The sequence below is a fragment of the Oncorhynchus keta genome, chromosome 17 (assembly GCF_023373465.1).
Source record: "Oncorhynchus keta strain PuntledgeMale-10-30-2019 chromosome 17, Oket_V2, whole genome shotgun sequence".
Taxonomy (NCBI): Eukaryota; Metazoa; Chordata; class Actinopteri; order Salmoniformes; family Salmonidae; genus Oncorhynchus; species Oncorhynchus keta.
In genome coordinates, this window is record NC_068437.1 from 58,600,308 (window position 1) to 58,614,372 (window position 14,065).

The 14,065-nt window shown below is 37.0% G+C and overlaps 2 protein-coding genes across 3 annotated transcripts in view; both read right to left on the reverse strand.

The window, feature by feature from the left end:
- The window catches only part of LOC118375579 (plakophilin-3-like), a 30,980-nt gene that overhangs the window by 9,621 nt on the left and 7,294 nt on the right, over nucleotides 1–14,065 (reverse strand). The window lies entirely within an intron of this gene.
- Nucleotides 12,018–13,629, reverse strand: LOC127908417 (uncharacterized). The gene is made up of 2 exons (XM_052466777.1): nucleotides 13,565–13,629; nucleotides 12,018–13,404 (listed from the first exon to the last, which is right to left on the reverse strand). The coding sequence occupies exon 2, from the start codon at nucleotides 12,988–12,990 to the stop codon at nucleotides 12,034–12,036; it is 957 nt and encodes a 318-aa protein (XP_052322737.1). The 5' UTR covers nucleotides 12,991–13,404; nucleotides 13,565–13,629; the 3' UTR covers nucleotides 12,018–12,033.

Genomic DNA, 14,065 nt, shown 5'->3' on the forward strand with positions numbered 1-14,065 from the left:
TCTATAACATACATATTGTTGTTGTTCTATAACATACATATTGTTGTTGTTGTTGTTCTATAACAGACATATTGTTGTTGTTGTTGTTGTTCTATAACAGACATATTGTTGTTGTTCTATAACATACATATTGTTGTTGTTGTTCTATAACATACATATTGAACATATTGTTGTTGTTCTATAACATACATATTGTTGTTGTTGTTCTATAACATACATATTGTTGTTGTTGTTGTTGTTCTATAACGTACATATTGTTGTTGTTCTATAACATACATATTGTTGTTGTTGTTCTATAACGTACATATTGTTGTTGTTGTTGTTGTTGTTCTATAACAGACATATTGTTGTTGTTGTTGTTCTATAACATGCATATTGTTGTTGTTGTTGTTCTATAACAGACATATTGTTGTTGTTGTTGTTGTTCTATAACATACATATTATTGTTGTTGTTGTTCTATAACATACATATTGTTGTTGTTGTTGTTCTATAACATACATATTGTTGTTGTTGTTGTTGTTCTATAACATACATATTATTGTTGTTGTTGTTCTATAACATAAATATTGTTATTGTTGTTGTTCTATAACATACATATTGTTGTTATTGTTGTTGTTCTATAACATACATATTGTTGTTGTTGTTGTTCTATAACATACATATTGTTGTTGTTGTTCTATAACATACATATTGTTGTTGTTCTATAACATACATATTGTTGTTGTTCTATAACGTACATATTGTTGTTGTTGTTCTATAACATACATATTGTTGTTGTTCTATAACGTACATATTGTTGTTGTTGTTCTATAACATACATATTGTTGTTGTTCTATAACGTACATATTGTTGTTGTTGTTGTTGTTGTTCTATAACATACATAACACATATAACATATAACATATATAACATACATAATGTTCTATAACGTACATATTGTTGTTGTTGTTGTTGTTCTATAACATACATATTGTTGTTGTTCTATAACGTACATATTGTTGTTGTTGTTGTTCTATAACATACATATTGTTGTTGTTGTTGTTCTATAACATACATATTGTTGTTGTTGTTCTATAACATACATATTGTTGTTGTTGTTCTATAACGTACATATTGTTTTTGTTGTTGTTGTTCTATAACATACATATTGTTGTTGTTGTTCTATAACATACATATTGTTGTTGTTGTTCTATAACATACATATTGTTGTTGTTCTATAACATACATATTGTTGTTGTTGTTCTATAACATACATATTGTTGTTGTTCTATAACATACATATTGTTGTTGTTGTTGTTCTATAACAGACATATTGTTGTTGTTCTATAACATACATATTGTTGTTGTTGTTCTATAACATACATATTGTTGTTGTTCTATAACATACATATTGTTGTTGTTGTTGTTCTATAACAGACATATTGTTGTTGTTCTATAACATACATATTGTTGTTGTTCTATAACGTACATATTGTTGTTGTTGTTGTTCTATAACATACATATTGTTGTTGTTGTTCTATAACATACATATTGTTGTTGTTCTATAACATACATATTGTTGTTGTTGTTGTTCTATAACAGACATATTGTTGTTGTTCTATAACATACATATTGTTGTTGTTGTTCTATAACATACATATTGTTGTTGTTCTATAACATACATATTGTTGTTGTTGTTGTTCTATAACAGACATATTGTTGTTGTTCTATAACATACATATTGTTGTTGTTCTATAACGTACATATTGTTGTTGTTGTTGTTCTATAACATACATATTGTTGTTGTTGTTGTTCTATAACATACATATTGTTGTTGTTGTTCTATAACATACATATTGTTGTTGTTGTTCTATAACGTACATATTGTTTTTGTTGTTGTTGTTCTATAACATACATATTGTTGTTGTTGTTCTATAACATACATATTGTTGTTGTTGTTCTATAACATACATATTGTTGTTGTTCTATAACATACATATTGTTGTTGTTGTTCTATAACATACATATTGTTGTTGTTCTATAACATACATATTGTTGTTGTTGTTGTTGTTCTATAACATACATATTGTTGTTGTTGTTCTATAACATACATATTGTTGTTGTTCTATAACGTACATATTGTTTTTGTTGTTGTTGTTCTATAACATACATATTGTTGTTGTTGTTGTTCTATAACAGACATATTGTTGTTGTTGTTGTTGTTCTATAACAGACATATTGTTGTTGTTCTATAACGTACATATTGTTGTTGTTGTTGTTGTTCTATAACATACATATTGTTGTTGTTCTATAACGTACATATTGTTGTTGTTGTTCTATAACATACATATTGTTGTTGTTGTTGTTCTATAACAGACATATTGTTGTTGTTGTTCTATAACAGATATATTGTTGTTGTTGTTCTATAACAGACATATTGTTGTTGTTGTTCTATAACAGACATATTGTTGTTGTTGTTCTATAACAGACATATTGTTGTTGTTGTTCTATAACGTATATATTGTTGTTGTTGTTCTATAACATACATATTGTTGTTGTTGTTGTTCTATAACAGACATATTGTTGTTGTTGTTGTTGTTCTATAACAGACATATTGTTGTTGTTCTATAACGTACATATTGTTGTTGTTGTTCTATAACATACATATTGTTGTTGTTCTATAACATACATATTGTTGTTGTTCTATAACGTACATATTGTTGTTGTTGTTGTTGTTCTATAACATGCATTTTGTTGTTGTTCTATAACATACATATTGTTGTTGTTCTATAACGTACATATTGTTGTTGTTGTTCTATAACATACATATTGTTGTTGTTCTATAACGTACATATTGTTGTTGTTGTTCTATAACATACATATTGTTGTTGTTCTATAACATACATATTGTTGTTGTTGTTGTTCTATAACATACATATTGTTGTTGTTGTTCTATAACATACATATTGTTGTTGTTCTATAACGTACATATTGTTTTTGTTGTTGTTGTTCTATAACATACATATTGTTGTTGTTGTTGTTCTATAACATAAATATTGTTGTTGTTGTTGTTCTATAACATACATATTGTTGTTGTTCTATAACGTACATATTGTTTTTGTTGTTGTTGTTCTATAACATACATATTGTTGTTGTTGTTGTTCTATAACGTACATATTGTTGTTGTTGTTGTTCTATAACATACATATTGTTGTTGTTGTTGTTGTTCTATAACATACATATTGTTGTTGTTGTTCTATAACATACATATTGTTGTTGTTCTATAACATACATATTGTTGTTGTTGTTCTATAACATACATATTGTTGTTGTTGTTGTTGTTCTATAACATACATATTGTTGTTGTTCTATAACGTACATATTGTTGTTGTTGTTGTTGTTCTATAACATACATATTGTTGTTGTTGTTGTTCTATAACATACATATTGTTGTTGTTCTATAACGTACATATTGTTGTTGTTGTTGTTCTATAACATACATATTGTTGTTGTTGTTGTTGTTCTATAACATACATGTTGTTTTTGTTGTTGTTGTTCTATAACATACATATTGTTGTTGTTGTTGTTCTATAACATACATATTGTTGTTGTTGTTCTATAACGTACATATTGTTGTTGTTGTTGTTGTTCTATAACATACATATTGTTGTTGTTCTATAACATACATATTGTTGTTGTTGTTGTTCTATAACATACATATTGTTGTTGTTGTTGTTCTATAACATAAATATTGTTATTGTTGTTGTTCTATAACATACATATTGTTGTTATTGTTGTTGTTCTATAACATACATATTGTTGTTGTTGTTGTTCTATAACATACATATTGTTGTTGTTGTTGTTCTATAACATACATATTGTTGTTGTTCTATAACAGACATATTGTTGTTGTTCTATAACGTACATATGGTTGTTGTTGTTGTTGTTGTTCTATAACATACATATTGTTGTTGTTCTATAACGTACATATTGTTGTTGTTGTTCTATAACATACATATTGTTGTTGTTCTATAACGTACATATAGTTGTTGTTGTTGTTGTTCTATAACATACATATTGTTGTTGTTGTTCTATAACATACATATTGTTGTTGTTGTTCTATAACATACATATTGTTGTTGTTCTATAACGTACATATAGTTGTTGTTGTTGTTGTTCTATAACATACATATTGTTGTTGTTCTATAACGTACATATTGTTTTTGTTGTTGTTGTTCTATAACATACATATTGTTGTTGTTGTTGTTCTATAACATAAATATTGTTGTTGTTGTTGTTCTATAACATACATATTGTTGTTGTTCTATAACATACATATTGTTTTTGTTGTTGTTGTTCTATAACATACATATTGTTTTTGTTGTTCTATGTTGTTGTTGTTGTTCTATAACATACATATTGTTGTTGTTGTTGTTGTTCTATAACATACATATTGTTGTTGTTGTTGTTCTATAACATACATATTGTTGTTGTTCTATAACATACATATTGTTGTTGTTGTTCTATAACATACATATTGTTGTTGTTGTTGTTCTATAACATACATATTGTTGTTGTTCTATAACGTACATATTGTTGTTGTTGTTGTTGTTCTATAACATACATATTGTTGTTGTTGTTGTTCTATAACGTACATATTGTTGTTGTTGTTGTTCTATAACATACATATTGTTGTTGTTGTTGTTGTTCTATAACATACATATTGTTGTTGTTGTTGTTCTATAACATACATATTGTTGTTGTTGTTCTATAACGTACATATTATTGTTGTTGTTGTTGTTCTATAACATACATTTTGTTGTTGTTCTATAACATACATATTGTTGTTGTTGTTGTTCTATAACATACATATTGTTGTTGTTGTTGTTCTATAACATACATATTGTTGTTGTTGTTGTTCTATAACATACATATTGTTGTTGTTCTATAATGTACATATTGTTGTTGTTGTTGTTGTTGTTCTATAACATACATATTGTTGTTGTTCTATAACATACATATTGTTGTTGTTGTTGTTCTATAACATACATATTGTTGTTGTTGTTGTTCTATAACATACATATTGTTGTTGTTGTTGTTCTATAACATACATATTGTTGTTGTTGTTGTTCTATAACGTACATATTGTTTTTGTTGTTGTTGTTCTATAACATACATATTGTTGTTGTTGTTGTTCTATAACGTACATATTGTTGTTGTTGTTGTTCTATAACATACATATTGTTGTTGTTGTTGTTGTTGTTCTATAACATACATACATATTGTTGTTGTTGTTGTTCTATAACATACATATTGTTGTTGTTCTATAACATACATATTGTTGTTGTTCTATAACATACATATTGTTGTTGTTGTTCTATAACATACATATTGTTGTTGTTGTTGTTGTTCTATAACATACATATTGTTGTTGTTCTATAACATACATATTGTTGTTGTTGTTGTTGTTCTATAACATGCATATTGTTGTTGTTGTTGTTCTATAACGTACATATTGTTGTTGTTGTTGTTCTATAACATACATATTGTTGTTGTTGTTGTTGTTCTATAACATACATATTGTTGTTGTTGTTGTTCTATAACATACATATTGTTGTTGTTGTTGTTGTTCTATAACATACATATTGTTGTTGTTGTTGTTCTATAACATACATATTGTTGTTGTTCTATAACGTACATATTGTTTTTGTTGTTGTTGTTCTATAACATACATATTGTTGTTGTTGTTGTTCTATAACAGACATATTGTTGTTGTTCTATAACATACATATTGTTGTTGTTGTTGTTGTTCTATAACGTACATATTGTTGTTGTTGTTGTTGTTGTTCTATAACATACATATTGTTGTTGTTCTATAACATACATATTGTTGTTGTTGTTGTTCTATAACATACATATTGATGTTGTTGTTGTTCTATAACATACATATTGTTGTTGTTCTATAACGTACATATTGTTTTTGTTGTTGTTGTTCTATAACATACATATTGTTGTTGTTGTTGTTCTATAACATACATGTTGTTGTTGTTCTATAACGTACATATTGTTGTTGTTGTTGTTGTTGTTGTTCTATAACATACATGTTGTTGTTGTTCTATAACGTACATATTGTTGTTGTTGTTGTTCTATAACGTACATATTGTTGTTGTTGTTGTTCTATAACATACATATTGTTTTTGTTGTTGTTGTTCTATAACATACATATTGTTGTTGTTGTTGTTCTATAACAGACATATTGTTGTTGTTGTTCTATAACAGACATATTGTTGTTGTTGTTGTTCTATAACATACATATTGTTGTTGTTCTATAACATACATATTGTTGTTGATGTTGTTCTATAACATACATATTGTTGTTGTTCTATAACGTACATATTGTTGTTGTTGTTGTTCTATAACATACATATTGTTGTTGTTCTATAACGTACATATTGTTTTTGTTGTTGTTGTTCTATAACATACATATTGTTGTTGTTGTTGTTCTATAACAGACATATTGTTGTTGTTGTTCTATAACATACATATTGTCGTTGTTCTATAACATACATATTGTTGTTGTTGTTGTTCTATAACATACATATTGTCGTTGTTCTATAACATACATATTGTTGTTGTTCTATAACATACATATTGTCGTTGTTCTATAACATACATATTGTTGTTGCTCTATAACATACATGTTGTTGTTGTTCTATAACATACATATTGTTGTTGTTGTTGTTCTATAACATACATATTGTCGTTGTTCTATAACATACATATTGTTGTTGTTCTATAACATACATATTGTTGTTGTTGTTCTATAACATACATGTTGTTGTTGTTGTTGTTCTATAACATATATATTGTTGTTGTTGTTGTTCTATAACATATATATTGTTGTTGTTGTTGTTCTATAACATACATATTGTTGTTGTTGTTCTATAACATACATATTGTTGTTGTTGTTCTATAACATACATATTGTTGTTGTTCTATAACATACATATTGTTGTTGTTGTTGTTCTATAACATACATATTGTTGTTGTTGTTGTTCTATAACATACATATTGTTGTTGTTGTTGTTCTATAACATACATATTGTTGTTGTTGTTGTTCTATAACATACATATTGTTGTTGTTCTATAACATACATATTGTTGCTGTCATTGTTCTAAAACATATTTGTACAGTAGCTACTGTAAATGGAGACATAAACAAAGTGCATCCTGTCCCAGAGGAATATGTTACTGAGGAATATGTTTGTGAGGAATATGTTACTGAGGAATATGTTTGTGAGGAATATGTTTGTGAGGAATATGTTTGTGAGGAATATGTTACTGAGGAATATGTTTGTGAGGAATATGTTTGTGAGGAATATGTTTGTGAGGAATATGTTACTGAGGAATATGTTTGTGAGGAATATGTTTGTGAGGAATATGTTTGTGAGGAATATGTTTGTGAGGAATATGTTACTGAGGAATATGTTTGTGAGGAATATGTTTACTGAGGAATATGTTTGTGAGGAATATGTTTGTGAGGAATATGTTTGTGAGGAATATGTTTGTGAGGAATATGTTACTGAGGAATATGTTTGTGAGGAATATGTTTGTGAGGAATATGTTACTGAGGAATATGTTTGTGAGGAATATGTTTGTGAGGAATATGTTTGTGAGGAATATGTTTGTGAGGAATATGTTTGTGAGGAATATGTTACTGAGGAATATGTTTGTGAGGAATATGTTTGTGAGGAATATGTTTGTGAGGAATATGTTACTGAGGAATATGTTTGTGAGGAATATGTTTGTGAGGAATATGTTTGTGAGGAATATGTTACTGAGGAATATGTTTGTGAGGAATATGTTTGTGAGGAATATGTTACTGAGGAATATGTTTGTGAGGAATATGTTTGTGAGGAATATGTTTGTGAGGAATATGTTTGTGAGGAATATGTTACTGAGGAATATGTTTGTGAGGAATATGTTACTGAGGAATATGTTACTGAGGAATATGTTTGTGAGGAATATGTTTGTGAGGAATATGTTTGTGAGGAATATGTTTGTGAGGAATATGTTACTGAGGAATATGTTTGTGAGTAATACGTTTGTGAGAACCAGTGTGTGCAGAGAGAGGAGACAATTTGGTTACATTTAAATGTTTCACATGCTGTGACATGACCTGCTTAAATTATAGGCGAGCTATGAGCATAGACTGGTCCAGACAGATCCTTCATTTACCAGAAATGATCTCACAGAAATGACTGTTGGCCCCTGTCATATCCTAACACAAAGGAAATGGGACTGTTGGCCCCTGTCATATCCTAACACAAAGGAAATGGGACTGTTGCCCCTGTCATATCCTAACACAAAGGAAATGGGACTGTTGCCCCTGTCATATCCTAACACAAAGGAAATGGGACTGTTGCCCCTGTCATATCCTAACACAAAGGAAATGGGACTGTTGCCCCTGTCATATCCTAACACAAAGGAAATGGGACTGTTGCCCCTGTCATATCCTAACACAAAGGAAATGGGACTGTTGCCCCTGTCATATCCTAACACAAAGGAAATGGGACTGTTGCCCCTGTCATATCCTAACACAAAGGAAATGGGACTGTTGCCCCTGTCATATCCTAACACAAAGGAAATGGGACTGTTGCCCCTGTCATATCCTAACACAAAGGAAATGGGACTGTTGCCCCTGTCATATCCTAACACAAAGGAAATGGGACTGTTGCCCCTGTCATATCCTAACACAAAGGAAATGGGACTGTTGCCCTGTCATATCCTAACACAAAGGAAATGGGACTGTTGCCCCTGTCATATCCTAACACAAAGGAAATGGGACTGTTGCCCTGTCATATCCTAACACAAAGGAAATGGGACTGTTGCCCCTGTCATATCCTAACACAAAGGAAATGGGACTGTTGCCCCTGTCATATCCTAACACAAAGGAAATGGGACTGTTGCCCCTGTCATATCCTAACACAAAGGAAATGGGACTGTTGCCCCTGTCATATCCTAACACAAAGGAAATGGGACTGTTGCCCCTGTCATATCCTAACACAAAGGAAATGGGACTGTTGCCCTGTCATATCCTAACACAAAGGAAATGGGACTGTTGCCCCTGTCATATCCTAACACAAAGGAAATGGGACTGTTGCCCCTGTCATATCCTAACACAAAGGAAATGGGACTGTTGCCCCTGTCATATCCTAACACAAAGGAAATGGGACTGTTGCCCCTGTCATATCCTAACACAAAGGAAATGGGACTGTTGCCCCTGTCATATCCTAACACAAAGGAAATGGGACTGTTGCCCCTGTCATATCACTAACACAAAGGAAATGGGACTGTTGCCCCTGTCATATCCTAACACAAAGGAAATGGGACTGTTGCCCCTGTCATATCCTAACACAAAGGAAATGGGACTGTTGCCCCTGTCATATCCTAACACAAAGGAAATGGGACTGTTGCCCTGTCATATCCTAACACAAAGGAAATGGGACTGTTGCCCCTGTCATATCCTAACACAAAGGAAATGGGACTGTTGCCCCTGTCATATCCTAACACAAAGGAAATGGGACTGTTGCCCCTGTCATATCCTAACACAAAGGAAATGGGACTGTTGCCCTGTCATATCCTAACACAAAGGAAATGGGACTGTTGCCCCTGTCATATCCTAACACAAAGGAAATGGGACTGTTGCCCCTGTCATATCCTAACACAAAGGAAATGGGACTGTTGCCCCTGTCATATCCTAACACAAAGGAAATGGGACTGTTGCCCCTGTCATATCCTAACACAAAGGAAATGGGACTGTTGCCCCTGTCATATCCTAACACAAAGGAAATGGGACTGTTGCCCCTGTCATATCCTAACACAAAGGAAATGGGACTGTTGCCCTGTCATATCCTAACACAAAGGAAATGGGACTGTTGCCCCTGTCATATCCTAACACAAAGGAAATGGGACTGTTGCCCCTGTCATATCCTAACACAAAGGAAATGGGACTGTTGCCCCTGTCATATCCTAACACAAAGGAAATGGGACTGTTGCCCCTGTCATATCCTAACACAAAGGAAATGGGACTGTTGCCCCTGTCATATCCTAACACAAAGGAAATGGGACTGTTGCCCCTGTCATATCCTAACACAAAGGAAATGGGACTGTTGCCCCTGTCATATCCTAACACAAAGGAAATGGGACTGTTGCCCCTGTCATATCCTAACACAAAGGAAATGGGACTGTTGCCCCTGTCATATCCTAACACAAAGGAAATGGGACTGTTGCCCCTGTCATATCCTAACACAAAGGAAATGGGACTGTTGCCCTGTCATATCCTAACACAAAGGAAATGGGACTGTTGCCCCTGTCATATCCTAACACAAAGGAAATGGGACTGTTGCCCCTGTCATATCCTAACACAAAGGAAATGGGACTGTTGCCCCTGTCATATCCTAACACAAAGGAAATGGGACTGTTGCCCCTGTCATATCCTAACACAAAGGAAATGGGACTGTTGCCCCTGTCATATCCTAACACAAAGGAAATGGGACTGTTGCCCCTGTCATATCCTAACACAAAGGAAATGGGACTGTTGCCCCTGTCATATCCTAACACAAAGGAAATGGGACTGTTGGCCCTGTCATATCCTAACACAAAGGAAATGGGACTGTTGCCCCCTGTCATATCCTAACACAAAGGAAATGGGACTGTTGCCCCTGTCATATCCTAACACAAAGGAAATGGGACTGTTGCCCCTGTCATATCCTAACACAAAGGAAATGGGACTGTTGCCCCTGTCATATCCTAACACAAAGGAAATGGGACTGTTGCCCCTGTCATATCCTAACACAAAGGAAATGGGACTGTTGCCCCTGTCATATCCTAACACAAAGGAAATGGGACTGTTGCCCCTGTCATATCCTAACACAAAGGAAATGGGACTGTTGCCCCTGTCATATCCTAACACAAAGGAAATGGGACTGTTGCCCCTGTCATATCCTAACACAAAATAAATGGGACTGTTGCCCCTGTCATATCCTAACACAAAGGAAATGGGACTGTTGCCCCTGTCATATCCTAACACAAAGGAAATGAGACTGTTGCCCCTGTCATATCCTAACACAAAGGAAATGGGACTGTTGCCCCTGTCATATCCTAACACAAAGGAAATGAGACTGTTGCCCCCTGTCATATCCTAACACAAAGGAAATGGGACTGTTGCCCCTGTCATATCCTAACACAAAGGAAATTGGACTGTTGCCCCTGTCATATCCTAACACAAAGGAAATGGGACTGTTGGCCCTGTTGCTCCTAACACAAAGGAAATGGGACTGTTGCCCCTGTCATATCCTAACACAAAGGAAATGGGACTGTTGCCCCTGTCATATCCTAACACAAAGGAAATGGGACTGTTGCCCCTGTCATACTCTCTCTCAAGCCTCAAAGGAACTGATCCCCTGTGTTGAAGTACTTGTTTATTTATTTATTTGACCTTTATTTAACTCGGCAAGTCAGTTAAGAATACATTAATACATTCTTATTTTCAATGACAGGCTAGGAACAGCGGGTTAACTGCCTGTTCAGGGGCAGAACGAAATTTGTACCTGTCAGGGGGGTTTGAACTCAAACCTTCCGGTTACTAGTCCATTGTCTAACACTTGTCACCCCAATACAGGGGGTTTAGGTTAATTCCCAACAGGCTCTGAAACAGGTTACAGGGACATCAAGACTGTGGTCTAGACCACATATGTAATATTTTATACTGAATGGAAGCCTTGTATCACTGCTAATATCCAGTAGAACGCTGAGACTGTCTGTCTGTGTGTCTGTGTGTGTGTGTGTGTGTGTGTGTGTGTGTGTGTGTGTGTGTGTGTGTGTGTGTGTGTGTGTGTGTGTGTGTGTGTGTGTGTGTGTGTGTGTGTGTGTGTGTGTGTGTGTGTGTGTGTGTGTGTGTGTGTGTGTGTGTGTGTGTGTGTGTGTGTGTGTGTGTGACTCCAGGCAGGTAGGCAGAAGGTAGAGGTGTGTGAGCTTCATGCTTAGCTGAGTCAGAGCCTCAGGCAACAAACCGGTTGGTGAAGGATAAGGTAAGAAAAAGAGAGGGAAAGAGTGAGAGGTGAGAAATGTAGAAAGAAAAGAGAGACACACCCCATGTCTGAGAGACACACCCCATGTCTGAGGCCCTGCCCTGCTGACAACACCACAACACCCCATGTCTGAGGCCCTGCTGACAACACCACAACACCCCATGTCTGAGGCCCTGCTGACAACACCACAACACCCCATGTCTGAGGCCCTGCTGACAACACCACAACACCCCATGGCTGAGGCCCTGCCCTGCTGACAACACCACAACACCCCATGTCTGAGGCCCTGCCCTGCTGACAACACCACAACACCCCATGGCTGAGGCCCTGCTGACAACACCACAACACCCCATGGCTGAGGCCCTGCCTTGCTGACAACACCACAACACCCCATGGCTGAGGCCCTGCTGACAACACCACAACACCCCATGGTCCAGGCCCTGCTGACAACACCACAACACCCCATGGCTGAGGCCCTGCTGACAACACCACAACACCCCATGGCTGAGGCCCTGCCCTGCTGACAACACCACAACACCCCATGGCTGAGGCCCTGCCCTGCTGACAACACCACAACATCCCATGGCTGAGGCCCTGCTGACAACACCACAACACCCCATGGCTGAGGCCCTGCCCTGCTGACAACACCACAACATCCCATGGCTGAGGCCCTGCCCTGCTGACAACACCACAACACCCCATGGCCCAGGCCCTGCTGACAACACCACAACACCCCATGGTCCAGGCCCTGCTGACAACACCACAACACCCCATGGTCCAGGCCCTGCTGACAACACCACAACACCCCATGGTCCAGGCCCTGCTGACAACACCACAACACCCCATGGCTGAGGCCCTGCTGACAACACCACAACACCCCATGGCTGAGGCCCTGCTGACAACACCACAACACCCCATGGCTGAGGCCCCGCCCTGCTGACAACACCACAACACCCCATGGTCCAGGCTCTGCTGACAACACCACAACACCCCATGGCCCAGGCCCTGCTGACAACACCACAACACCCCATGGTCCAGACCCTGCTGACAACACCACAACACCCCATGGTCCAGGCCCTGCTGACAACACCACAACACCCCATGGCCCAGGCCCTGCTGACAACACCACAACACCCCATGGTCCAGACCCTGCTGACAACACCACAACACCCCATGGTCCAGGCCCTGCTGACAACACCACAACACCACATGGCTGAGGCCCTGCTGACAACACCACAACACCCCATGGCTGAGGCCCTGCTGACAACACCACAACACCCCATGGTCCAGGCCCTGCTGACAACACCACAACACCCCATGGTCCAGACCCTGCTGACAACACCACAACACCCCATGGTCCAGGCCCTAGGCCCTGCTGACAACACCACAACACCCCATGGCTGAGGCCCTGCTGACAACACCACAACACCCCATGGCCGAGGCCCTGCCCTGCTGACAACACCACAACACCCCATGGCTGAGGCCCTGCAACCTGACAACACCACAACACCCCATGGTCCAGACCCTGCTGACAACACCACAACACCCCATGTCTGAGGCCCTGCTGACAACACCACAACACCCCATGGTCCAGGCTCTGCTGACAACACCACAACACCCATGGTCCAGGCCCTGCTGACAACACCACAACACCCCATGGTCCAGGCCCTGCTGACAACACCACAACACCCCATGGTCCAGACCCTGCTGACAACACCACAACACCCCATGGTCCAGGCCCTGCTGACAACACCACAACACCCCATGGAGGCCCAGGCCCTGCTGACAACACCACAACACCCCATGGCCAGGCCCTGCTGACAACACCACAACACCCCATGGTCCAGACCCTGCTGACAACACCACAACATCCCATGCCCTGCCCTGCTGACAACACCACAACACCACATGGCCCTGCTGACAACACCACAACACCCCATGGTCCAGCCCTGCCCTGCTGACAACACCACAACACCCCATGGTCCAGACCCTG

Bases quoted from the DNA above. Each gene is read 5' to 3' on its own strand.
- LOC127908417 (XM_052466777.1), bottom strand. From the start codon at position 12,990: ATGGGGTGTTGTGGTGTTGTCAGCAGGGCCTCAGCCATGGGGTGTTGT.